The 25,901-nt window shown below is 47.1% G+C and overlaps 2 protein-coding genes across 6 annotated transcripts in view; one reads left to right on the forward strand and one right to left on the reverse strand.

Moving 5' to 3' along the window:
* Positions 1–4,721, reverse strand: part of ADAMTS7 (ADAM metallopeptidase with thrombospondin type 1 motif 7) — a 127,268-nt gene extending 122,547 nt beyond the window's left edge. For all 4 annotated transcript variants that reach the window (XM_067555460.1, XM_067555458.1, XM_067555459.1 and 1 more), the window contains exon 1: positions 4,493–4,721. In XM_067555460.1, coding sequence (XP_067411561.1) covers positions 4,493–4,583 — 91 coding nt within the window. In that variant the 5' untranslated portion in view covers positions 4,584–4,721. The remainder of the gene's footprint in view (positions 1–4,492) is intronic.
* Positions 4,722–16,170: 11,449 nt separating this feature from the next.
* The window catches only part of MORF4L1 (mortality factor 4 like 1), a 30,728-nt gene continuing 20,997 nt past the window's right edge, over positions 16,171–25,901 (forward strand). Inside the window, exons 1-3 of one of the 2 annotated variants that reach the window (XM_067555465.1) lie at positions 16,171–16,265; positions 21,398–21,444; positions 24,384–24,451. In XM_067555465.1, coding sequence (XP_067411566.1) covers positions 16,226–16,265; positions 21,398–21,444; positions 24,384–24,451 — 155 coding nt within the window. In that variant the 5' untranslated portion in view covers positions 16,171–16,225. Of the gene's footprint in view, positions 16,266–17,163; positions 17,260–21,397; positions 21,445–24,383; positions 24,452–25,901 lie in introns of those variants that run through there. The other variant, XM_067555466.1, reaches the window with a different exon arrangement.

Raw genomic sequence — 25,901 nt, forward strand, 5'->3', positions numbered from 1 at the left:
TGGCTGTCAAAGGTTTAGGGACACCCAGCACATGGGGCTTTGTCTTTGACCATCTTGGCAAATAGCCATTGATGGACCTATCCTCCATGAACTCATCTAATTCTTTTTTGAACACAATTATACTTTTTGCCTTCACAACATCCTCTGGCAATGAGTTCCACAGGTTGACTGTGCATTATGTGAAGAAGTACATGCTTTGTTTTAAACCTGTTGCCTATTAATTTCATTGGGTGACACCTAGTTTTTGTGTTATGTGAAGAGGTAAATAACACTTTGCTATTCATTTTCTCCACACCAGTCATGATTTTATAGACCTCTATCACATCTCCCCTTAGTCATCTCTTTTCTAAGATGAACAGTCCAAGTCTTCTTAATCTCTCGTCATATGGAAGGTGTCCCACACCTAATCATTTTGTTGCCCTTCTCTGGACTATTTCCCATCCTAAAGCCAATTTGCCAGGTACTGAAGTTAGGCTTACCGGCCTGTAATTGCCAGGATCAGTCACACACTTTGAGGTGTCTGCCAAATTTTGCAGTTTGAACCCATCTCGGCATTTTATCTACTGTGGTAGCACACATTATAACACCAGCTCACTTGACATAATTCTTCTAGCTCGCAGCATGTTTTCACTAGCAACTTTTATTTTCAAATGACAGGTCACCAGGCTCTCTTACCCTTCCCTGAGACTTTGCAAGATGTCACACAAGTTCTGTATTTGGTCTCCAGTGAGGGTTATGTTAGCTCAATGCCTGCAAGCTGCATAGAAACTATTTAAAAACACCGTAATAGGGGCTCATATTAAACATATATCCCAAATAATAAATAAATAAAACAGTAAGAGAACCAGAAAAATGCCACCATGGCTAAACAGCAGAGTAAAAGAGGTGGTTACAGACAAAAACACATACTTTAAAAATTGGGAGTTAAATCCTACTGAGGGCTGGTCTACACTACAGAGTTTTGTTGACACAAGTCAGCTTTTGGTGACAAAACAGCGGAGGGGCACACACTACAATGTTCCCCCTGCCAACAAAACTCCCCTGCTTTGGTGACAAAAATCCACCTTGACGAGAGACGCAGAGCTTTTTGCAGCAAAGTTGGAGCGACAAAGCGACAGTGTAGATGCAGTGTGCCGTAACTGGGCTCCAGGAGCTATCCCACAATGCTCACCCTGACTGCTCTGCTCACTGGTCTGAACTCTGCTGCAGTGCCCTGCACTCCAGCTACACAGGCATGCGCCCCTCTCCTGTCAAAGCCCCGAAGTTTTGAAATGGCTCAGCCTGGAAAGCTCACACAGCTACTGCCCAGGCCGGCTCCTGGCAGCAAACATGCCCCTGCCTGGGTTGCTCCTACTTCAGTAACAGGCAAATTAAACTATAGTAAAGAATAGAATGATCAGGCCCATAGATTAACATGCTATTTTGGGGAAGAGTCAACACAGATTTTATAAAGGGAAATCATGCCTCACCAATCTATTAGAATTTGCTGAAGGGGTCAACAAGCATGTGGACAAGGATGATCCAGTTGATATTGAGTACTGGGACTTTCAGAAAGCCTTGGCAAGATCTCTCACTGAAGGCTCTTAAGCAAATTAAGTGGCATGAGATAAGAGGGAAGATCTTCTCATGGATCAATAACTGGTTACAAGATAGTAAACAAAAGGTAGGAATAAATGATCTGTTTTCAAAGTGGAGAGAGATAAATAGCAGGGTAACCCAACGAACTGTACTGGGACCAGTGCAGTTCAACATATTCATAAACCATCTGGAAAAGGGGGTAAACAGTGAGGTGGCAAAGTTTGCGTATGATACAAAACTACTCAAGATAGTTGTCAAAAGCTGCCTGAGAAAAGTTACAAAAGGGTCTCACAAAAGTGGGTGAAAGGGCAATAAAATGGCAGATGGAATGTTGACAAATGCAAAATAACGCACACTGGAAAAAATAATCCCACTATCGAAACAAAACCAGGGGTCTAAATTAGCCGTTACCAGTCAGGAATTAGATCTTGGAGTCATCATGGCTAGTTCTCTGAAACCATTGGCTCAGTGTGCTGCGGCAGTCACAAAAGCTGCCAGAATGATAGGAAGCATTAGGAGAGGGATAGATAACAAAATGGCAAACACCATACTGCCTCTGTATACATCTGTGGTACGCCCACACCTGGAGCACTGCATGCAGTTCTGGCTGCCCAAACCCAAAAAAGTTATGTCGGAATTGGAAAAGATATAGAGAAGGGCAACAAAAATGCTCAGGGGTGTGGAACAGCTTCTGTTGTTGAGGAGAGATTGAAAAGACTGGGACTGTTCATCTTAGAAAAGAGACGACTAAGGGCAAGACATGCACAAGGGGGAGCGGCAGGGGCACTGGGCCCTCCAATCGGCAGGGGCACAGAACTCCTCTGACCCAAGGCGAGGGCGGGCACTGACAGAGCTTTGAACTGCAGAGCTGGGCAACCAGATCCCCTCCTCCAGGAGCCTGCATTCTCCAGAGCTCATCCATCTGCCTCCACCAATCAACAGCAGAGGCAATTCAGAGTGACAATCCTCCTAACCAATAGTAGTGGGGCAGTGAGCAGAGCCTCTGGAGGGTGGGGCAGGCAAAGAAGGGGTCAGTAGAGGGGGGTCAGCACAGGGTCTCCCAGTGGGGCCGTGGGGGGAGAGTTAGCTCCTCCGGCCCCTGGGCTGTGGCGACAACATAGAATGTACCCCTCCAAAAGGGGTCTCATTTCTATCCCTGTGCATGCCTCTGACTAAGGGGGTGGGGGTGGGGGAGGGGGTATGATAGAGGTCTATAAAACTATGACTGATGTGGAGAAAGTGAATAGGGAAGTGTTATTTACTCCTTCTCATAACAGAAAAACTAGGGGTCACCCAATGAAATAATAGGCTGCAGGATTTAAAGAAATAGAAGGAAGTACTTCACACAACACACAGGTGACCTGTGGAACTCATTGCTAGAGGATGTTATGAAGACCAAAAGTATAACTGGGTCCAAAAAAGAATGAGATAAGTTCATGGAGGATAGGTCCATCAATGGCTATTAGCCAAGATAAAATGGTGAAGGACACAGCCCTATAATCTGGGTGTCCCTAAACTTCTGACTGCCTAAATCTGGGACTGAATGGGATGAATCACTCAATAATCGTCCTGGTCTGTTCATTCCCTCTGAAGCATCTGGCACTGGCCACTGTCAGAAGACAGGACACTGGGCTAGGTGAGCCCTTGGTCTGACCTAGAGTGGTCATTCTTATGTTCTCCATCATTTGGAGGACCAGCGGACAGAGAAAAACATGAATCGTGCAGACCAGTACCCTAGGGAAATGTACTCTGCTTCCCTAAGAGTGGAATTCCAGAGAAGCCACGAAGCATGAACCAACCGCAGAACTTTTAAAATCCGTTGTCAACAATTAGTAGAAATGAGCAATGCCAGAAGAGAATCCCAAACTCCATTATAAAAGGGACAAGACACAGGATCCAGCACACCTCCCTCGAAGACAAAGGGTCCTTTGGTCTGTCAACACAGCACGCACCCGAGAGTCCATGTAAACGTGTATTACAAATAAAAACGACGTCAGCCCTAGCAAGACTTCCTGCAACGCTCAGGGATGCCCTGTCGCCTGTCTCACCAAACGGGACAAAGTAAAAAGTGTGCAGCAATTGCCTAGAAATCACATCGGAGCGGCGGTGACTTCCGCGGCCAGGTCTTTGCTCGGGTGAGCAGGTCAGCGGGGGATACTGACAAATGCGGCGGCCGGCTCAGGCTCAGGGTCCCACCTGTCCGACCCAAGCAGGGCAGCTCCCTCCTGGGCAGGCAGAACAGCCCCCTGAACACCAGTGCATCTTCCCAGACCTCGGAGCTCCTGGGGGTCTGAACCAGTTTCTCCTCTGACTCTGCCGGTCTCTGCTCTGAGCGGTGGCGGGTCCTGCCTCCTGGCTGGCTCTGGGGCCGGGGGACTCGCCAGGAGCCGGAGTGGGGCCAAGCCATCCTCAGTCCTGCCTGGAGCGCAGGGGCCTGGCTGGTCCGGCCCAGCCCCCCATGGCAGGACAGGTCGCCAGCCCTCAGGCTCCTGCCCAGCTCTTGGTACCTCGGGCAAGCCCGGAGTTCAACCGGCCGGACTAGCAGCGAGAAAGGGGAGCTCGGAGCCGAACGCCCGCGGGCCGACGGGGGGCCGCGCTTCCTCCCGGTGCCCTTAACTCTGCCCCGCAGCCAGCCCCGGGCCGGGGCAGCCGAGACCAGCCGCCGGGGCGCTCAGGAGCGCGGGGGGCTCCGAGCTCGGGGGAGCCGGGCCGGGGTCCGTGGGGCCGAGGAACGGCTGCATCCGTCGCTCCCCCCCCCCCCCCCCGGTGCCAAGCCGCTTTTTGCAACCCTGGGGGCTCCCAGCGAGGCGCCCCCCCCAGCCCCGCTTCAGGCCCCCCCCCCCCGCTTGCAGCGCTGCCCCCCCCCGGCGGGACCGGCACCGGCACCGGGACCGGCACCGGGCCGGGCACTGACCTGTCTCCGCGGCTCCGTCCCCCAGCGCCAGCAGCGCGGCCAGGAGCAGCGAGCGCCGGAGCGGGCCGGCGGGGCGCGGGGCGGGCGGCATGCTGGCGGGGCGACGCGGGGCTGGCTGCCTGCACGCCTCCTGCCCCCCGCTCGCCCGGCCCGGCTGCCTTTGCACACGGCGGGCCAAGGGCCGGGGCTCTTGGCTCGCCCCGGGGCGGGGCCGCCGCACCTCGGGCGCCGGCTCCGCGTGTCCGCCCCGGCTCCGCCGCAGCGCGCCGCGCCCCCCTGCCCCGGCCCGGCCCGGCCCGTGCCCGGCCTCTCTCCATCGCCGCCCCGCCGGCCCCGCTCGCCCTGTCCCGGCCCCTGCCTCCCGGGCCTGGCCCGGTGCGAGGGAGCCGCCTGGCGGCCCTGGGACGCACCCGCCGCCGCCCCCCGCAGCAGGCGAGGAACAGCCGCGCAGGAAAAGCCCCGCGTCCGGGGACCGGCCCTGTCCGACCCCTGGTTTAAGGGTGTCTCTGTGCCGAGGAGCCCGCCTGGGGCAGCGGGTCTGGTCCCGGAAGGTCCCGGGCCAGTGCAGACGTGCGGTCTGCCTGCAGCCAGGTGAGGGCGCGGGTTGGCCTCTCTCAGGGTGTTGGCTGGCTGAGCACAGCTCCCCAGAGAGCAGGGCATCGCCCGCCCCTGGCACTGCCCGCCCCTGCCCTGGAAGTGAACGGGAACATCTGGCGGAGGAGCTGTACGTATGAGTCCGGTCTTCATGTTACTGCGCTTTACCTCCGGCCAACCCGCCACTCGGTGGTTGTGATGGCAAGGGCCTGGACTGCAGAGATCTCACTTCGGAATGAGAAACCATTTCAAAACACAAGGGAAGACAGAGAGAATGAAACTTCCTGACCATGGTCCCTTGAATCATTGCAGCACATAGCAGACCTGGCTTGAGAGGGTTAGTAATGGGCTACACACATGGGCCCAGACCCGAGCTGCACCTGAACTATGCTTTGCCCAGGGCAGGAGGGTGCAGGGCATCTTGGAGGGGCCACCGAGCATCTGGGAGTAGCAATAGACTAGATGCCCCCTTGTAAGATAGAGTAGCCCCAAATCTGCTCTAACTTGTGCCCATCCGCCCACCGCCCAAGACAAGTATGTTGGTCTGATGGGAACGTGCTCCAAGAAGATTGGCACTTCTGGCTCAGTGTCTCCAGAAATCGGATTTTAAAAATGAAGACAGCATTCATTTAAATAATACTAAACAGCTTCTCTTCCTCCTCCGGTGTGGGGGGGAGTGGAGAAATGTCTGACAGTATTGAATCTTATTTGGGAGAGTAGAATGAAACAAAGAGCCTTTCCTAAGGCTGGGATGCAACGCAACATCAGCCTGGAACTCAGGAGTGTGAGTTTAATTCATTGCTGTGCAGCAGACTCCAGGTGTGTGACCCTGGGCAAGTTACTCTTACTGTTTATCTTGTCAATTTAGATGGTAAACTTCAGGGCAGAGGCAGCATCTTGCCATGCATACGTACAGGGCCTAGCGCAAGGGGGCCCGGATCTCAGTGGTGGCCTGCTGTATGCACTACTGTACTACTATTGCTATGCTGAAAGGTGCTGGTGACTGCTTAGATCAGTAATGTCTTTGAGGCTGGGTGTGGACAAACTGTCAGGGTAAATTAATCACAAGGTCCCGCACCGCCCAGGGACAAAAGGGGGCTGTGAACCCACCCAGGAGTTTTCGAAGGAGAGTGCAGAAGAAGACTTTTGCTCTATATTGTTTTGGGTAAGGTGTGCGTGTGTCAGAGGGACAGGAGAACGCACAGAAACAAAGCACAGGCTGGGAGATGGGCAGGAGGAGCAGCTGAAAGAACGGTACCTGAATGGGGACGAAATCTGGGGCGAGGTTTTTGGGACACTGAAAAGAGTGCTCTTGGGGCTGTGGGCAAAAGAAGCTGATTCCTGCTCTTTGATTCTTTCTGCATTCAGAGACACACAACTTTGTACAATCTTTGTAAATAAACAAAGCCGCATTCTAGAATTACCTGACAGTCACCAGTTGCTGCTCCCAGCTGGAACGCCCACAAACCCCCAAACTTTGACTAACCACTTGGGTAAAAAATGGGCAATGTTATTATGGATGATAAGAAGCAGGAACCCGTTCCAGTAACCAGGAATAGCGAAAGCTGAGTCCCTCCTTTTCCCAGGCACATCACCTAGGGATCCAGTCATGGGAATGGCTAGCACCTCTCTACATTAGCTTTATCTCACCTGTGGTCTCCCCTTCATTCCCAAATAGCTGGTTATGTGGTCTTTGTGCCTATAGAGGTGCAGATCTCAAAATGCTTTGCCCAGGTTAACAGGAGTTAGAGAAATAGCGTTATTGTCCCCATTTTACATATGGGGAACTGAGGCACAGAGAATTTAAGTGTCCACGGTCTGCAGCTGATATGGGAATAGGACACTGATCTCCTGATTCTTAGACCTGGCCTTTCTTCCATCCTTCCTTACTCCTTTGTCCTACAAAAGACTGCTCAGCGGCTGGAATTTCTATGGATGCTAATTTAACTAATGCTTATCCCAAATCCGCGAATAATAGGGCAACAAATACATTTATTTTCTATAATGTACAGAGGTTTCATGGTGAGCGGTGAAGGTGCTCGACTACAATCCTGAAGGTTGTTGATCTGAGTCTCGTTGGATCTCACGCGGAAAGGCCACCTGCAGCTCACCCAGCTGCAAAATGGGTCCATCGGGTTAGGGCAGTCAAAGGCAGTCAGGTGTGATGCTGGCCACATCATTCCTCTGTGCACCCTGGGCTGTGAAACTGACGGGCCTTAACTGTGTCAGGCCGATGACCCAGTGGCTTGGAAGAACTTGGACTTCGAAAGCTTGTGCAGAATAATGCAATAAACCTGTGTCTCCAGTGACCATTAGCACTTGGGAGAAGGTCTGTAAATGTACTGGAGTACACTTTTCCTTCCCCTCCCCACAGAATCGTTGTACGGCGTATGTAAGACACTTTGGGCTGTACATACCATTGTCATTCTGTCACTCGTCTCAAAGTTTAAGGGGAGCTGGGGCCAGCCCCACCTGTGCCAGAATGAATCAACGGCTTTCCAGCCTGAGGTGGTGGGATTAAGGAGGATCAGGTGATAAATTAATGGACACTGGGGCCTTATGAAAGGGCTGAGTGAGCTCAGCTGGAGGTTTGAATCACAGGGAGAGGTAGGTTTTTGTGAAAGGTCTTGAGCCAGGGTCTGCAGGAGCCAGCTGAGTTCTCCTGGGGGCCTGGCGCTCTATCCTGGAGCAGGGAAGGTTGCATGGAACAAATGGTACTCCAGAAGAGCCAGTCTGGGGGCTGGGTACTCTTCCCCAGGCCCAGAAAGGGGCTGGAAACAGGGCCCAGAGGGTGGGCTGAAGAGAAGCCCCTGGAGGGCAGAAGAACCTGTTTGTTGGGACCTTTTAGTTGGACTCTTGTGACCCCAAAAGGGGTTGAGTTAGTTTATGCCTTGGCTGGAGAGCTGAGCCCCGTCTCCAGCACAGATCAGTGTGTGGAGAGCCGAGGAGACCCAGTCTGGGGAAAGACACGGAGACAGTGCCATGCTTGGCTAACCGGCGGTGCTCTGGGTGGCTGTGCTCCACAGCACCCACTGAACTAAAGGGAGTTCTGCCCAGAGACTGTGTAGGATAAGACCCATGACACAGCCATAGATCAGAGTAAATCTGGGGTGACTCCCAGATGAGAAATAGCTAAAGAATATGATCCTAGGCTCTGTCTTGCTAAGTATTTATTTAGTTTTATTGAAACCGCTGCTTGAGCACAGCAGTTGGAGCGCAGGCAATTATACGTCTTCATTTATTAAATAGATGCAATTCTTTTCTTAAAGTACCAGGGTTATTCTATTTAATTGTGCCGCCTCCATCCCTCCTTCATTGCTGATGTTCATCACCAGGCAATCTCCACTCAGGAAGGAAGGGGAAGAGATTTAATGAATGGCAAAAACGTGTGTTTGGTTTCAGAAAAGGAAATGCTGGAGGGTTATTTGGGCTTTTTTAAATGCAAGATTCTCATGAAAACAGGATGTTCAGCTTTTGTTCTGTTGGACCCACAGACATTTTTTATGAAAGTACTTCATTGCCAGAGCTATTGGTATTGCTACACACCATTGAGCTGGTCTATGCATTATGTATTATTAAAGCTATTTTGTAGGAGTGACAGGTATGCAAGTATATTGACACATTTTAGGCCTGATTCTCTATTCCCTGCCGCAATCCCCTAATGGACAAACAACGAATGCAGGATTAGCGTTACTGGTTAGGTTCATGGCAGACACCCCCAAGTTAGAAACCCCCAAAACACTCATTCTAGAAGGTTGCAGTGTAACATTACTGTATTGCTTTGGAATCCAGAAACTTAACACAATCACCCAAACCAGAGAGACCAAACAAGCTGCTCCCCCAACCAGAGAGACCAAACAAGCTGCTCCCCCAGCCTTGTTCCAGGCTAGCTTTTTGCAGAGGGCCTGAAAAGGAGCCAGATCACACAGCTTCCCTCAGAGCCCCTTAGGCGGCAAGCAGGACCAGGAGACCCCTTACATTTAAAGTGATAACTATGTTCAAATTACCAGCTGTCGATACACCACGCTATTATTTATTGCACTGTGCTGAAGGAATCTGGTCAGAGCTCCGTTGTGCTAAGCACTGTACAGACCGGCAGGAAAAGGGCAGTCCTTGCCCCAAAGAGCTGACCGGCTACATTAGGACAAGAAGCAACAGGTAGAGGAAATAACCAACGAAGGGGGAAAGGAGGGGTGAGGAATGGTAAATTGAGCCAGCTATACAATAAGCAGCGGTCGAGCTCACTACCTGTCTAGTCATTGCTAGGGTCAGGCTCTTTCTTCGCTCTGCAAACAATAAAGAGGCGTGACATTATTTTTAAAAACCTCCCAGAATTTAAGATAATATAAAGCCCAATAACTGTTTCTGCTGTGGGGATTGATCCTGCAAGGTGCTGGATGCCCTTAGCAAGGGACAGAACCACATCAGTGCCCATGGACGCTCCGCACCCTGCCGCCGCTGGCTCATTCACTGCCTAAGGTGAGATTTTCAGTGTTTTACCCAAAGACGAACTGGAAGCCTTGTCATTTGTGCAGACGCTGCCCTTTGCTGTAATACTTGTCCTACAGGGGAAGAGCATTATGACTGACCTTTTTATTCTGCATAGAAAAGATCCTTTCTGTTGTATCTAGATGAAAGGTTAGAAACATCTGAGAAGACAAGCAGCTGAGCCATTCCTAAATTTCACAGGGACTTACGCTAATGAAACATACAGGGATCCGTCCTGCTCCCCGCCGGCCCCCCGGCTTTGTGGCACATGCTCATCCGACCTGCTCCCACCCCAAGTCCCCTTGCCTGTGTCCGGGGCTGTACAGAGCAGCGGTGAGAAGAGAGGCCACATATGAGAGAAATCAGTTTGCATGAGCCAGATTTGCTAGAGTCAATCTGGGGTGACTCCTTTGAAGTAAGTAGTGTAACTGACGGCAGAGTCTGGCCTTGCGTGCTTGCACTAAGAGTAGCTCCATGCAGGAGGGGTGGGAGTAACCGGACCATGGCAGCAGATGCGTGGTTGGTTATTTGACAATGAGGCCATACACTAAAATGTTTGTTAAAGAAGAAATTGAGCAAATCCCTGCTGGACTGGAGCCGGGGGTCACAGGCAAAGTCAACAGTCAGGTGAAGCAGCAGGACTTTGAGTCTGATTGACAGATTTCCTGTCTGTTATAAATTAACTGACTGAATCAGGCATTCGGGCCCTCTGCACACGGCTGATTGTCACCCTCAGAGCTGATGTTCCAGCAAATGGGAATCGCTGCAAAAATACAATGGATGAGATTTTTGAGAGCGCTTAACTTTGGCCTAAGTCTGGCTTTCGTGGGAACAGAATTAGACCAGTGCTGGGCAATTAGAATCATAGACCCACAGAAGATTAGGGTTGGAAGGGACGTCAGGAGGTCACCTAGTCCAACCCCCTGCTCAAAGCAGGACCAAGCCCAACTTAACCATCCCAGCCAGGGCTTTGTCAGTCTGGGCCTTAAACACCCCTAAGGATGGAGATTCTGCCATCTCCCTAGGTAACCTATTCCAGGGCTGAAATTCTGAAAATCCAGCCATTGTTTCATGTTTACATAAAGAAAAAGATTTATGATAATTTTAAAACACATTCAAAATGTTTGCTACACTTTGGCCAAATTTTATTCTCAGCTTCCCCGGGCTAAATGCAGAGTCCTACAGCTCACTGTATTTTCATTTACACGGGGGAACGGGTCTGAGAGCAGAATTAAGCTCCCTTTGCTTTCTGATTTTCAGGAATATTGTTTTGAAAATAACACTGATCACATTTTAAGGTACCATATTTTAAAATGAGCATGACACCTGGTGGGGAACCAAACTATCACAGTCTGTTTAAGGAATTTATGCTCTCTCCAAATAACCACCTATCACATACGTGGAAAATTCTGTAGCGCATGAATTGGACTCCTCAGCCATCTTAGATCTCATCTATGACTTTCCCCCTGGCAGACATCATCCTTGTATCAAGGGATAGCTGACGACGATATATATATGTATATATGAATTCATCAAGTAAAGCAATAATGCTTTAGTGTTGCTGATATTTTACAATCCAATCATTCTAAAAATGTGTAAGTAACTATTCCCTTAGAAATTCAAACTATATATTTGGATATCTCTTGAAAAAATTAAGGCATTTCTGAAACCCAGGTCACATATTTCTAAACTCTATTATCTGTCCAGTAGCTTTCCCATAAAATTCTTTTCTTTGTGCCTGTTTGGGTCCTTATTTGGATGATGACTGAAATGTGAGAAAAGGTCCAGAGAAAAATAAAGGAACCACAAGGAGAAATTTTACTGCAAAACGGAAAAATGTTTAGCCACAGCCATTAACAGTTGGATAATTAGACATTTGTTTTTTAAAAAATTTGCCTGATTTCACTAATGTGTCAAATTACAGTCCTTTTAACCTTATAATATGAATCACTCATGTCCAAAAAGCTAACAGAGTGATGTGCACCATAGAAATATCTAGGTAGATAGACATTGGCTATGTTACGTGTGAGAGCTCTTTCAGTGCTTTTATAATATTATAACCCAATAGTGTGCTTGTGTTTTGGTAAAGGGCCCAGTCTGAGGCTCCTCCACACATGGCTACAGGTTCAGTCCCATGGCTGGGTCAAGGCTGAATCCCTCCCAAAACATGCTCTCAGAAAGCAAATCTCCTACATCTCTCCATACCTCGTAGAACATTGCTATAGAATTCATACCTTCTAGAATTGTCATGGCTTGTAATAAAACTCCTTGCTCTGCTAACTGAAAAATTCAGAGATAACTCATTAGTCTTACCTGTTCTGTCTTAAAGGTTGACTTGCAGAGTTGTTAGTTACAGTCTGTCATTTGATGTTAGAACGTGTTCATCTGAATTTTAAAGAAGGGATTGTAAAACACGTGTTTACAGCTAGCTATAACTAGATAGTCTTTCATCAAGTAGGGTTTCTACCTTTTACAGACGGAGTGAATTCTGCAGTGGGAGCTGGATCAGTGGAAATTGAGGGTGCTTTGCTCTTCACAGGTGGTGCTTAGCACTGGGAAGCATTGAGTTCTAAGGCCAGATTTTCAGGAGCTTGGATCCCGTTTAGGCATTTAAATAAGGACCAGATTTTCCAGAATAATCACCCCCCAGCAAGTCCCATTGTCACCAGTTGTTCAAAAGAATTCAACACACCTACTGTGCTGAACTCTTTTGAAAAACCTGGCCACAATTGTGTGTGCTGAGTTCTTTTGAAAATTTGGCCATAAATCACGGCTAACCTGAAATGTAGCTGTTCTTGGACTAGAGGAAGACAGCTACTTTTCCCCAATGACACTACACAGCTGTTTTTTGAGGTGTGCATGTGGAGAATAAATTTAAATTAGGCACAATGTTGAAATGTGCCAGGTCCGTACCCCTTCTTTGCAGAAAATGATATGAGATGATTTAATGGCCAGGCACTTGCATTTATCATTTATCCATAATGCAGCATCTCCAGCAGGCCAGGCCCTCCTCTGTCCGCCAACAACCTCAGGTTGGGATATTGGGTCAGAGCCGATTCAGTAGAAGGCATGCCAACCAATGACTCACTAACACCACTTTCTGTAGCACCTGGGTTCTAGTCAGATGTCTCTCATCCCAGCACTGAGCAGGCCTAGTCTTACTTAGACTGGGAAACCTGCTCCCAGTGGAGTGGCTGATGGTTAATTAAAATTGCCTTTAACAGCTGTGCTTTGTCACAGATTTGACAGCAACTTTTATGAACTATTGTTTATTTTTACCAAGAAATCTCCTTCCCCACTTCACTCACAATACAGAAAATGCTTGTTTTACAATGCTCTCTCTAGCTAACTATGGTATTTATGACCAGTCACCATAATTTTTAATCTAAGATAAGGAACATTAGGATCAATTGTAAATTATTTTCCTCACCATGCAAATTACATTAATATTTAAAGACCTCCTTTGGATTTTCTCTTACATAGGAGCATGATATGATCTTACCAGGCACCAATCAGGGAAATCTAGGGCAACTGCAAGCAGGCATCCCCATTACTGCCGCCATCGAGTTGCTTTACAAAGCAAAGTTTGACAAGCACCGAGGAGGAAATATGTACTGTTATAATTGGGCATGAGGAAACAAACGGATCTCATGATAGCTTCAAAAACCTGCCCTGGAAACTGAGGACATGTGCAGAGGCAGGGAGAGATCTCAGGTCCTTTTGAAGCTTGTGGGAGGGTCTTATTTTCATCACACTAGATATGAACAATGCGTATACAGCACAATGATAGAGAAAACTCCCTTTCCACTCAGAATCTTCTGGCTGAAGGATAGCTAGATTAAACTCTGACATGAGATGTATGTGGGTTTTATCTCAGGTTCTAATCATACATATTTTAAATCAGTATCAAACGAAATACACAAAACCATCCTTGGAGGAGGGGTGGCACAGCAATGGCTCCTGGTGAGGAACAATGCCTGTGACAAGCTAACCTTGACTTAGATGGACTTGAAGCCTGGCAGGCTGCCTGTGCGTTAGGCAGAGGCCGCTCCAGCAATGTTACCACTCTGGTCCATCTTTTAAGATGCGGGAGGAAGGTGCTCTGTGATTCACACCCACAGCTGGGCTCCCAGAGCCTTGGCCCCTCTCCTTTGCATGCCAAGGTCCTGGAGACCCATCCAAGCCGCCTTGTCCCCTGGGCACTTCGCGAGGTTGGCTAAGAATGGGCTCCAGGCGGAGGATGGCCGGGCTGGCCCCAGTTCACCAGTCAGAACCAGACATCATGCCCGGGCGCTGAGTGTCTCTCTCACCAGCAACCCAGCCTCACACAAAGGAGTTCATTCACCCAGGCAAAGCCAGAGGGCTGGGGAACACCGGAATGCGGACAGGCAGGAGGAGACGCGGGCCCAGGCAGGCTCCCGCCCAGGCAAGCTCCCCGTGGGAACCCACCCCGCCCTGCGCTGGGCCCGGCTCTGATTCCCACGGCCCTGCCCCCGCCGGGGAGCCGAGCGCCCGGCCGAGGGGCTGCCCGATGCCCGGCGCTGGCCGGCCCGGGAGAGGCGCCTGTGCGCGGCTCGGGCTCAGCACCGCGGACAGCTCCGTGCGCCCCAGGGAAAAGGCGGCTGGGGACGGGCCGGCCGGGGGCCGCCTGTGGCCAGGGGGGGCCCCCTCCCCGTCTGCGCCTCGCCGGCCGGCCACCTGCTGGTCCAGCTTCGGCGCGGGTCGTTATAAGGCACCTTTTGATTCGGGAGGCGCCGAACGCCCTTTACAAACAGATGCACGGCGCTGCCCATTCACAGGGATGGTTTCACCCGCCGCGGAGAAGCAGCCGCGTCTGGGGTGGAGCCGGGCAGCTGTCGCAGGGCGAGCAGCAACACCGCCCCGGCATTTCACCACCAGGGGTAAAACGACCCCTCCCCCTCTTTCCACCCGTCATCGATGATGGCCAAAGTCTAGAGAAGCAGCCCGCGGGGCTGATTAAGCAGCTCGAGCAATCAGGCAAATGGGCAGCAGAGCCCTGACCCAGTCCACACCGCATGGGATTAGGCCCCAAAACGCAAGGGTCACAGAATTTGTGGATGTTCAAACCAGTCCTGAGACCCCAACATCTTCTTGTCTACCTGATCTCAAATGTGTGCTAGCTAGCACACAAACAGTCTGATCGCAGCTCATCCCAGGCTGGCTCCTTTTAATCTAATGACTGTACAAATAATAATAAAAGCACAGGCCTGGATGCATTTTGATAGAAAAGGGATTCACAGGGTAAACACAACGTTTGCACCAAGTTTGCGATTTCTCACATGATTATGAACTTCATTTTGGTTTCTGAGGCACCAGTAGGATTTTTATCTCTGAAACTGGGACCTCTTCCGTTTCCTGACCCCGTAGGACTTCCGTAGTGGTGCTGTACGTCAGTATAGACAGAAGGCAAATCTGAATTATTAAAATATGGATCCGTTGAACCTTAGAGCATGTCTACAGTTGGTGGGTGGGGGATTCCAGCTGTGAGCCTGGCTACCCCAGGGATGCTCCCAGGAGGAAGCTCCACTTGTAGCAGACAGCCTGGGCTCTCAGCCCCCTCCTCCCACTATCCCATTTAACTTGGTGCCAGGGCTCCAGGTGAGGATGCGCATGGCTGCTAGAAGAAGGACAGTGTGGACACGTAAAACGGCAGTAATGACTGCAGTGGCTGTATGTTGGCTGAAGTTTGTGGTGTGGTAGACATGCCCTTAGTTCCATGCATCCCGCTGTTCAGAAGGAGTGTTTGCAGCATGGACTAATCTATCTTTTTAGAAAGCTGCTGCTTTTTATTTTTTAAAAGGGAGTAAGATGAAATCCATCCTCCGTCAGTTTGTAGGAAACATTTCGTACTGGTGAGCAGCTCCTACACTGATGCAGTCAGGGACGTGTAACACAATGGCTTTATTTCCCCACTGTGGCACAAGTGCTCGGGCATTTTAAATTACTGACTTGTATTCTGTTCCTAGAAGAACTGATGCAGATGGGCCTGATCAGGAGCAGGGCAATGTGTCGGAACAATCCTCTGGAAAAGCACGGCTAGATTAAGCTGGGCATTTCCCCACGCCACCCCCTGCAGAAGCAGCTTGAGCTGTGATCTCTGGCGGGGCCATCACTCCCCACAGCTTGGCGCCCACCCACGGGGAGCTTCCTGGGCCAGTCCCTGCTTCACCCTGCAGGCCGCCTGCTCTGAGCCCCCAGGCTGCAGCTAACCAGAAGAAGGCTGTTGCTTTGCATCCACTGCCCGAGGCAAAGGGACACAAAAGGCCGCCCGTTAAAGCGGTAACCGTATGCCAGCCTGGTTTTATGCAGCAGCCTGAAGATCCTGCCGAAAGCTCTCGACACCCGGCCTTGTGCAGGAGGGGCTGGCCCTTGGCAAGGACTGCAGACCTAGCCCAGAGCCTGCCAGGGGATGCGGCTGCACGGGGACTACAAGTCCCAGAATGCCTGCGGCGGCGCGCATGCGCGTGGCCCTAGCCTGCCAGGGGGCTCCGGCGGCCACGGGGGGACTACAAGTCCCAGCATGCCTCCGCCGGCGGCGGCGCGCATGCGCAGGGAGGAGGCGGCGGCCGCTATAATGCGGCGCAGCGGGCGAGGCCCCGCGGGGAGGGGAGGAGGGAGAGTCGCTTATAAATGGCGCCCAAGCAGGACCCTAAGCCCAAATTCCAGGAGGGTGAGTGCGGGCCGGGTGCAGGCCTGGGTGGGGCGGGGACCTGGGGTGAAGTGGGGGAGGGGAGGCCGGCTGGGCCATGGGGGGGGGGGGGGGGGTTCATGAGGGGACTGACGGGGCTGGGCCATGGGGGGGCTGGCCCTGGGGCTGTGGCGGGGGGGCTGGCCCTGGGGCTGGCCCGTGCTGTGGTGTGGCACGAAGCTCGGGCCGGGGGGGGGTCTGGAGATGGCCCTTGCTGCTGTTTGTTTTCCTAGCTGCAGAGGGGGAAGGGCTGAAAGGAAACGATGTTCTCTTAAAAAAACAAAAATAACCCCCCCCCCCCCCAAAAAAAAATCAACCCCCCCCCCCCCGCTGCTGCAGTGGTGGTAGGTGGGGCCGCCCCATGGCTCGGTCCCCGCACAGCCGGCCTGCCCCGCATGGCTGAGGTCAGTGGGACTGACACACACCCCAGCAGGCCAGCGAGGGCCCATGGAGGTGACCCGTCCTGGCGGGGGGGTGATGCTGGTGACGAAGCTCTTGCTCTGGTGGCCTTGCAGCTCGGATTCAAGGTGGACGGTTCCCTGCTGGAAGCTGACTCCTCCAGCCCCCCCTTTGTGGTACAGCGAAGGGCTGCTGCAGCATGTCAACTCCATTTTACAGAGCGCTCGCCGCTCCTTGGCAATCTTTCGATGAAGCCCTTAGCGAGGCCAGATTTGCTTTATGGTAACCGAGAACACAGGCCTTCAGGGTGTTACAGCTCCAGCCCTCAGAGAGAGGGTTCGGAAACGCCAATGGCCTTTTGAAGACAGTGTCGGCTGTTTGGTTTTTTTCATACTTCTCAATGCTCTCAGCTCACCTGTGAGACTCAGGACTTTTCCCTTTACTCAAAATATGCTTGATTTTTGTTTTTCTCATAGGTGTGTATCAAAGCAGTCCCATGGACATCGGTGGGCATTTAAGCCATTGAAAGATTTTTTTAGTAGGACTGTCAAGATTTTTCCCTTCTTGAGGTTGAGAAGTATGTTTACTTCATTACTTAAAATATCTTTATAAGATAGCCCGGTTAGGGACCTTGAATCTTGCTTTACAGCATGCTCTTTATTAAGTATGCCTTAAGGATATTGTAAAACACAACATACTGATTATAGTGGTGACTTGCAACATTGCTAAAGCTGTGGTGGTCTCTATTCATCACAGAGCCCCTCTTTTTGAGACATTTAATGTCAATGGGCATGTCTACACTACAAATTTAAATCGATCTAGTTTACATGGGTATACAGACACCTCAGTAATTACATCGCTTGTGCGTGTCGATGCTTCGCTCTTTCTGTCGGGGGTGCGCATCCTCCGCAGGAGTGCTTGTACCAATTGCACGCTCAGCATGGGGCATTGTGGGATGGCTTCGGAAAGCCCGTAACAGTCCATCTAAGCAGTGGAGTGTCTACGCTGATCCTGCATCCATCTAACTACATCAACATTGACTCTGTGTGGAGTCAGTGTGAAGGTGGAGTTAAGTCGGCATAGCGGAGCAGGTATGTTGGCAGGAGTGAAATTTTAGTGTACACAATTACACAGTTAAGTTGATGCATAGCAGCTTATGTTGATCCAACTTTGTAGTGTAGACCAGGCCTTAATTCTCATGAGACTGAAACATGACATACACATTTTCATGAAAGATGCAATAAGTTGAATAATATCTGGTTTAAAAATAGGTGTGGTGGTTTTAGAATACACATATGATAATTGTAGGGGAAGCTTTGTTGGTTTCAGAGATGAATTCTGCACAATACTGAAGTCTATCCTTAAAGAGCTAAATGGAAAAGAAACAACTGGCTAATCAACAGTAACTTCAAACAAATAATAATTATACGGGCTTTGTAGTCATTTCTCTTTGAACTTTTTTTTTTTAAACACTCATCAACACTCCATTCCAAACTTCTGTATCTAGTATGGATATTAGGCAAACCTCAAATTTCTGTGGGTCTGTGGTAGGATTATGTTTTCATTTATATCAGATTGAATGGAATGTAAAACCTTGTATAACAACTTCACAGATGGAAGTGAGATGTTTCACTGTTAAAGAGCACCATCGACTTGAATTTGGCTCAAATTAAATGTTATAATTTTTAGGAGGCCTAAGATCAAAATAAATACATTCACCATCCTAAAAAATCCAAAGTCCACTGAAAACCTTTAAGAGACATTTGCTACGGTGCATAAAAACTCCAAACATGACAGCACTAAAAATCCAAAATTAAATCAATTTAGCTGATTTTCACTCTGTGCTGAGAACCTCCTATTAGTAAACAGAACACAAGTAGTGACAGATTTGACTTTTTTAAAAAACATTTTCACTTGTAATCTAAGAAATCGATAAACAGGTATATTTCCAGTTTACTAGGTAGGTTTTTGCATTGAGTGTCCCTTTAAGGTTGGTGGTTTACTCAAATGTATCCTTTATCTAGCTTATCTGAAGAAGGTATCCTAGTGGGAATGTTTGGGGGGAAGGGGAATGGTGAGAAGAGAGTTTTTTTGCTTTTTACAATGGATTCAATAGAACTTAAGAAAATGGGATATTTTATTGATATTTAAATATGTAATTTGACAGATTGGTAGGTTTTTTAAATGCACAGATTGAGATGTATTCATATAGGTAAGAGAAATGGTATCAGAAATGCTGATATTGTGAATTTCTGGTGTAGTATATGATCTGACACTCGGTTTTTTATTTTAGCTTTAGAAAAGCCAAGACACCAAGTGATTTTTAAAAATTTCCCCTGGACTTAGCAGCATTTACTCACTTATTTTTAAAAAGCAGATTTGTCTTGTAAAGTTGTCTTTTGCATTGTATCTGGCAGCTGATACTTTATCGAAACGCCATTGAAGTCAGTGGAAAGACTTCATTGGAAATTGGATCAGGTCCTTAATGTATATACTGGAATCCCAGGGACTACATGAGACATTCTGCATGTGAAACAAATGGAACATTAAGCATTTAATCCCCAACCCTGCAAGTTCTTTTGCTTATCTGTATCCCATGGAAACCAAGATGGTGCCATGTGGGCAGAAGATCTTGCAAGCTTGGGACAGCAGTGTGAATTGACCAGCACTAACTTGAAAACTAGGAGCAACATTAGTAAGCAACAAAAACATTTGGCATAATTTGGCATCCAAGAATGTTGACAAAACATGCATCTTTTGAGAGCTACTTAGACCAAAAAAAGGCTTCAGTCAAAAATTTCTGAATTCAGGGAAATCCGAATAAATACAGGAAGCGTCTCTCAGTACTCTCTCATGTGGGTGGGAGGACAGGGGGAGAAGGTTTGTCAAGGATTTCTCAGTACTGGATGTCTTGCAGGAATAGAGCCACAGAATGTTTTTGGTCTGTGTTTATGTAAAGAGCCTAACTCTTAAAAATGAACATTTAGCCTAAGTTTAAAGAACAAGTAAATGGCATGTTTTCCAGTAGTGTTAACAAATAGTGCAAAATAGTGTAATCATAATTTTTAAATAGCTGTTATGCATGCTGAGTAACTGGTTTTAAGATTAAGTATATATAATGGAAAACACATTTTAATAAAAATACACAAGAGACTTCGAAATTGGTACTTTCTCTGCACAAATTTTTTTTTAAATTGGTGCCTAGAAATGTCATGCCAGTCTTGGCAAATGACTTTCAAACAGATGTTTCTTGACGTAACTTTGTACGAAACTGTTTTCTTGGATTTGCCCTCTTGTAAGTGAATCTTTTTTTCTGACCCTTTGAGCATGAAATTCCACTGATCAGCATTTACAGTGAACTCTCCAAATCTATTCTCATGCCACTGTATTGCATTTGGGAATGAAGTATTAATTGGAAAAGCAGTTCAGTAAATTGATCCCTAAACAGTTGGTGCAGTTAAAGGATTAGTAAAACTAGTTTACTCTCTAGACACTAGAGTAAGGAATGGCAAACAAAGCTAGAAGTGACCTTCTTGCAAAAGGAAGGTAATGTAGGGTAGTTGATAGGGGACTATAATCCTGTAAATTACTGTCACAGTTTAATCACTTTGGTATGCAGAACTGGTCACCAATGTAAAGGGCTTGACCATTATTATAAGGGAGTATTGTATGGGAGGAAACATCTGTCCTCTCAGGTCTTGTTAGATAAATTAGACTTGCACTTTGTAAACAACTGCACAAAAAGGATCTTCTAGCTGCTGAAATCCTGATTGTAAAAACATTCTGAAACAGCCTCTTCCCTCGCTACCCCCCCAATATCTTCATTCAAACTGTGCCTTTTTTTCCCCCACTCCTTTGGGGAAAGAAAGAACCTGGTGTCTTTATATCTAGTTTTCTTTAGTTTGTTCTTTACAATAGAAATGTCAGGTCCTGAGTTTCCTCCAGGAAAAGGAGAATTTAAATATTAGGTTTCTATTGCACCATAATTTTAAAACAAGGCAGTAGCTTGGCTTGATAAGAGAGCATGTTCCCTTTCTCAAAACAAAACTTAATGGAACCGAGCCCTCTAAAAGAATCTAACTCTGTTGCAACAAGACTGACATGTTTCTACTGTACTATTTCCTGCTTGTACATTCAGGCTGAAATTCAATCCACTCATGCAAAGCCAGAGTTTTAGGGCTCTATGCAGCTGGAATGCGGGGAGACTAGGCAGGTGGTATCTGCTGTGCCACTTCCTCACAGCTGTTGCCCCAGGCTGGGGGCTGGAATAGAGGTCTCTGTGCCATTTGCATCCATTATGTATCTGCATAAACAGATGTCTGGGGCAGCCCAGGATTCCGTACAGTGTGGCCTCCTGTGCCAGCCTGTGCAGGGATTGCCCAGAAGTGCTTCTTGCAGAGCACAGGGATACTCAGGCATCCCTGTTTGGCTGTTCAGGCATCCACTATGCATATCCCTGATGAGGGGTTTAAATGGTGCCTTGAGCTAACCTTCCATTCTTCTTCAGAAAGCACCTGCCTATAAAATGGAAGTTAGGGCCTTCTTTGGATTACTTTCTAGCTTAACAGTATGTAGGTAATATGTTGCAACTGGACAGTTTCTTAGCACAGCACTCTTAATGATGTATTTGATTTCCTGTGTTCTTTTGTAAAATGCATGTCTTTTTATGCAGTATTGTTCATTAATATGACTAATCAGATGTCTTTTTTTTCCAGGTGAACGAGTGCTGTGTTTTCATGGACCTCTCCTTTATGAAGCAAAGGTATGTCTGGGTTCTCATTTTTGCAGATGACCGCAAAAAGTAACATTTTAAATAAAGAACACAAGAATTGAATGGATTAAAGTAGACAACTGGCAAAGAACTAGATTGGATTGAGTCAAGAATTCACCCGTTCCTCTGGTCTACTCTTTTATCCTTCTGTGCTCTTCAGTCTCCCTATGGAAGTCAGCTAGGAATGTATAGAAGGAATGATTTTTCTCTGTAACTGAAACTAATTCAGTCTGTTTCTATAAAAGAAACAATTCGTCAGGTGAACATCTTGGTTCCCAAAATTTGCCCCTCTAATTTACTTGAACCTCAATTCTAATGTGTTCTTCCCTTAAATGCTTTGTAAACATTTCTTAGGGATGAATGTTTATTTTTAAATCAGCAGCCCTGGATAACTTGTGCTCAAGAGTCCTAAAAGAGCTGGCTGAGGAGATATCTGGCCCACTAATGTTAATTTACAATACATCTTGGAATACTAGGGAAATTCCAGAAGAGTGTTAATGTTGTGCCAGTATTCTTCCCCCCCCCCCCCCCCAAAAAAAAAAAAAAAAAAAAAAGACAAGCCAACTGACCTGGGTAACTATAGGCTGGGTTAGCCTCACCTCAATCTTGGGCAAAAAGGAATTAAAAGAATACAGTATTAAAGGCTAGGAATATAATGACAGTCAAAAAGGTTTCATGGAAAATAATTAATTAAATAAGGCTGATTTCATTCTTTGAGAAGATCACAAGTTTGCTTGATAAAGATATCTGCAAATGTAATAGACTTTGCCTTTTGCAAGGCATTTGACTCAGTGCCATACAACACGTTGATTTAAAAAATGTTAGCACTGTAAAATGCCAATAGAGTACATGTTAAATGGATTAACAACTGGTTAAACGACACATCTCAAAGTAGTTGGGGAGGTGTCTTAATGGAGTTCTGGGCGGATTGACACCAGGTCCAACACAATTGAATATTGTTTTCATCAAGGATCTGCAATATAAAATCACTGCTGATAAAATCTGTCTGCTTCTACACTGTGAGCCCGGGGGGTGATTCTCCTTGTTGCGTCCACATACTTTCCCTGGCCCTCATTGAGCTAGCACAAGTCTCACTAGCAGTGTAGCTGCAGTAGCAGGGCAGCAGCAGCAGAGGCATGACTGACTTGTGTGAAGAACAAACTTGCCTGAAACCTGTGGGTATGTACTTGGCACACCACTGGCCATGCTACCAAAGCTGCACGGCTAGTTATACTCTTACGAGGTTGACCAGAGCTAGGGCGAGTGTGTGAGAGACCAGGAGAATCACTCCCCTAGCTCACTGTAGATATAGCTAAAGATTGGTGGAGTGGTAAATGATGAAGACACGGCAGTCTGTGTCCCCAGAATCACTTGACAACCTGGACCCATTCAAACAAAATGTGTTTTTAATACAGCCAGATGCAGGGTCATATGTTTAGGAGCAAGGATTGCAGGCCATACCAACCAAATGGGAAACTGTATCCTGGAAAGCATTGTCTTTGAAAAGGATTTAGGGTTCATAGTGGTCAAGCAATTCAACATGAGCTCCTGGTGTGATACTGTGACACAGGAATAATAAGGTACTTGGTGTAGGGAGGTGATTTTTACCTCTGCCTACACTGTTGGTGAGACTGATACTGCTTCCAGTTCTAATATCAACATTTTAAAAAGGATGTTGAAAAATTGGAGAGGGGGGTAGAAAAGGACCACCAAAGGGATTTGAAGGCTGGAGAATGTGCCTTACAATGAGACTTAAAGAACTCAATCTGCTTAGTTTATCAAAAGGAAGATTGAGAGCACTTGATTAATGTGTAAGTACCTTCATGGGGAAGAAACACTAGGCACTGAAGGGCTCTTTAATCTAATGGAGAAAGGCGGAACAAGAGCTAATGGCTGGAAACTGAAGCCAGACAAATGCAAATTGGAAGTGAGGCGCACATTTTTAACTGTGAGGGTTATTCACTGTTGGAACAAGCTGGCAAGGGAGGTGGTGGATTCTGTCTTTTGATGTCTTCAAAGCAAGACGGGACATCTTTCTGGAAGGATCTGCTTAAGCTGGAACACAAGTTATTGGGTTTATTACAGGGGTAAATGGTGAAATGTAATGGCCTGTGATGCACAGGAGGTCTGACTTGTTACTCCAATGGTCCCTTCTGGCCTTATTCTATGAATAGTGTGTGGTGGAGAAACTTATTTTATGTTTTACTTTTTATATTCGTTACCTATGTTTTATTATGTTACACACTTTAGCTGTTAGAGTACAACGATTTACCTTCACCTTGATCTGATATTCAGGGCTTTGAATGTTTCTCTTTAGTGTGGTATAGTGAGAACAAGCTCAGCTTGGTTCTCCTTTCCTTAAAAATGTTTAAGCCTGAGAAGCACCTACTGCAATCATTTACTGCTGAATGTAGAGCTTGCTGTGTGACTGCAGAAATCCAAAAGGTTACTTCCTTTACTTTTGAGAAGTCCTATGCTGTAACTAAATTCCCCTTCTGTGAGATAGGGATGTGCATGTGAACGAGTGATCTAGTGAATGGCTTGATAAAAACCTAACTTCTGGTTAGCCATCCAGTGTATTGAAGAGGTTAAAGTGACCATCTCCTTGTGTCTTCTGGTCACCAGCCTCTTCTCTCTTGCTCTCCTCCTGCAGGAAGCTAAGCCCTTTAGCATCCTCTGGGTAGTTGAGTAGTAGTTAGTTGTTCTGCTTATATGGCCCTTCTGATACATGAAAAACACAGCCAATAATAATGTATCTTTTTGCTGGACAATTTATATTCTGTAGTGACATTGCTGCCAAATATTTCAGTGGCTTGCATGGGAATCTTTGGATTTAGATTGAAAGCTTTTAGCCAGTCTTCCAGAGTTTTTTTTTTTTTTTTTTTTTTGTTCAAATCATATTGCTAACCCAACTTTCTTCTTTATTTCAGTGTGTAAAGGTTGCCATAAAGGACAAACAAGTGAAATACTTTATACATTACAGTGGCTGGAATAAAAAGTAAGTAATAAGTTTCTGAAAACAAGATTTCATTTTCCTTCATTGATTAAGCTAACACACCTGCTGGGGTAATGGACTGACACTACCAGGCATAAGTCAATTCAGGAAGTTTCATTAGCTCAGAAATTAACTGGAGCTTAAATCAATGTATTGCAGCAAAGCCTAACCATTTAAAGCATAGAATACCACAAAGCTAATGTTGCTTTAATAATAATTTTGTTTTAAAGGCACATTTCCTTTGGTGCATCAGCTGGATAGCCAAACTAGCTACAGTGTCACTAGATTAATTTGATTGCTTTATAGTAGCAGTCCAGTGCACAGCCTGCCCATTTTGGGAACTGTTTCCATAATTTCTGGATTATGAAGACATAGGATACAACAAGCTTTTTGTTGTATATTGGGACATGGGACAGCCCCTGCTTGTTGTATAATAGAGCAGTGCTTTCTCCAGTCAAAACCTCCTCTGTTCTATTTATATAGCCAAATATTACTACAAGTGGTAGAAAAGGAAGTAGGATTAATCAGAAAAAAGGCTGCTCTCCGAATAGGTAAGATGGTGTCTGCCCTAAGTTCTGATAGGTAGGGGGGCTTTCAGTCTCTCTTGCAGCTGCTGCCTGTTGGGTGGCGGGAGCTCCCTTGACACATACCTGAGGTCAAGGGTGAAGGAAAGTTGTTGTAAAACTTGTTACGAGGTTTTCTCCTTTCTGCAAAAATTATGATTTGAGTAGAGGAGAAAATTGTAAAGAATTAACACTTTTAATTCGTATCTTTAAAGATTAAAGAGATTTGAATGAGCATTTTGCTTTTGGAATTGCAAGTATGTGTGTTGAGTTTTCTGGGTGATACGTTTTGATTACAAGTTGTTCCTATTCTTGGTCACTGACTTTCTGCAAACAATCCTCATGCAGCAGCCATTGGCTGATTGTGGGTTGCTATGTGCTTTTATTTTCAAGAGGAGAATATTACTCTACTGCTCTGTTTTATTGCTCAGTTCAAGTTCTGGTATATTATACAGCCTAACACTGAGTGTAGGAGCAGTAAGTACTTATTTTTCCTTAGCAGCTGATGGAATACAAAAAGCTGCAAATTCTAAACCGCTCTCAGAGACCGCAGTTTTCAAAGAGCCATTTTGGTTCTTGTGAACATTACTGCCATACACCCTGAAAAAGACACGTTTGGACACAAAAGGCTTAGTTGTTTGTTGTCAGCATGTAGCAAGGTCCAAGTTAAACTTCAGGTTTTGATATCTGGTGTCTTTTTTATTTAAAAAAAAAAAAAAAAGCTTCCCCCAAAGCAGCGAATAGCCAGAGGAGTGTGTTAATGTAAACACTTGTGTGACGAGGATCTTGAACTCTTGTGCCTGCTGCTAAATTCATGCGTACTCTTAAGGATCCATTCTTTTCGATTTAATCGGTAGTGGTGGGTGTCGTCGGCTCTGTCAAATGACTTT

Source organism: Emydura macquarii, unplaced genomic scaffold (genome assembly GCF_026122565.2).
Source record: "Emydura macquarii macquarii isolate MOO-44397 ecotype Brisbane River unplaced genomic scaffold, CSIRO-AGI_Emac_v2 contig_1644, whole genome shotgun sequence".
Classification (NCBI taxonomy): domain Eukaryota; kingdom Metazoa; phylum Chordata; order Testudines; family Chelidae; genus Emydura; species Emydura macquarii.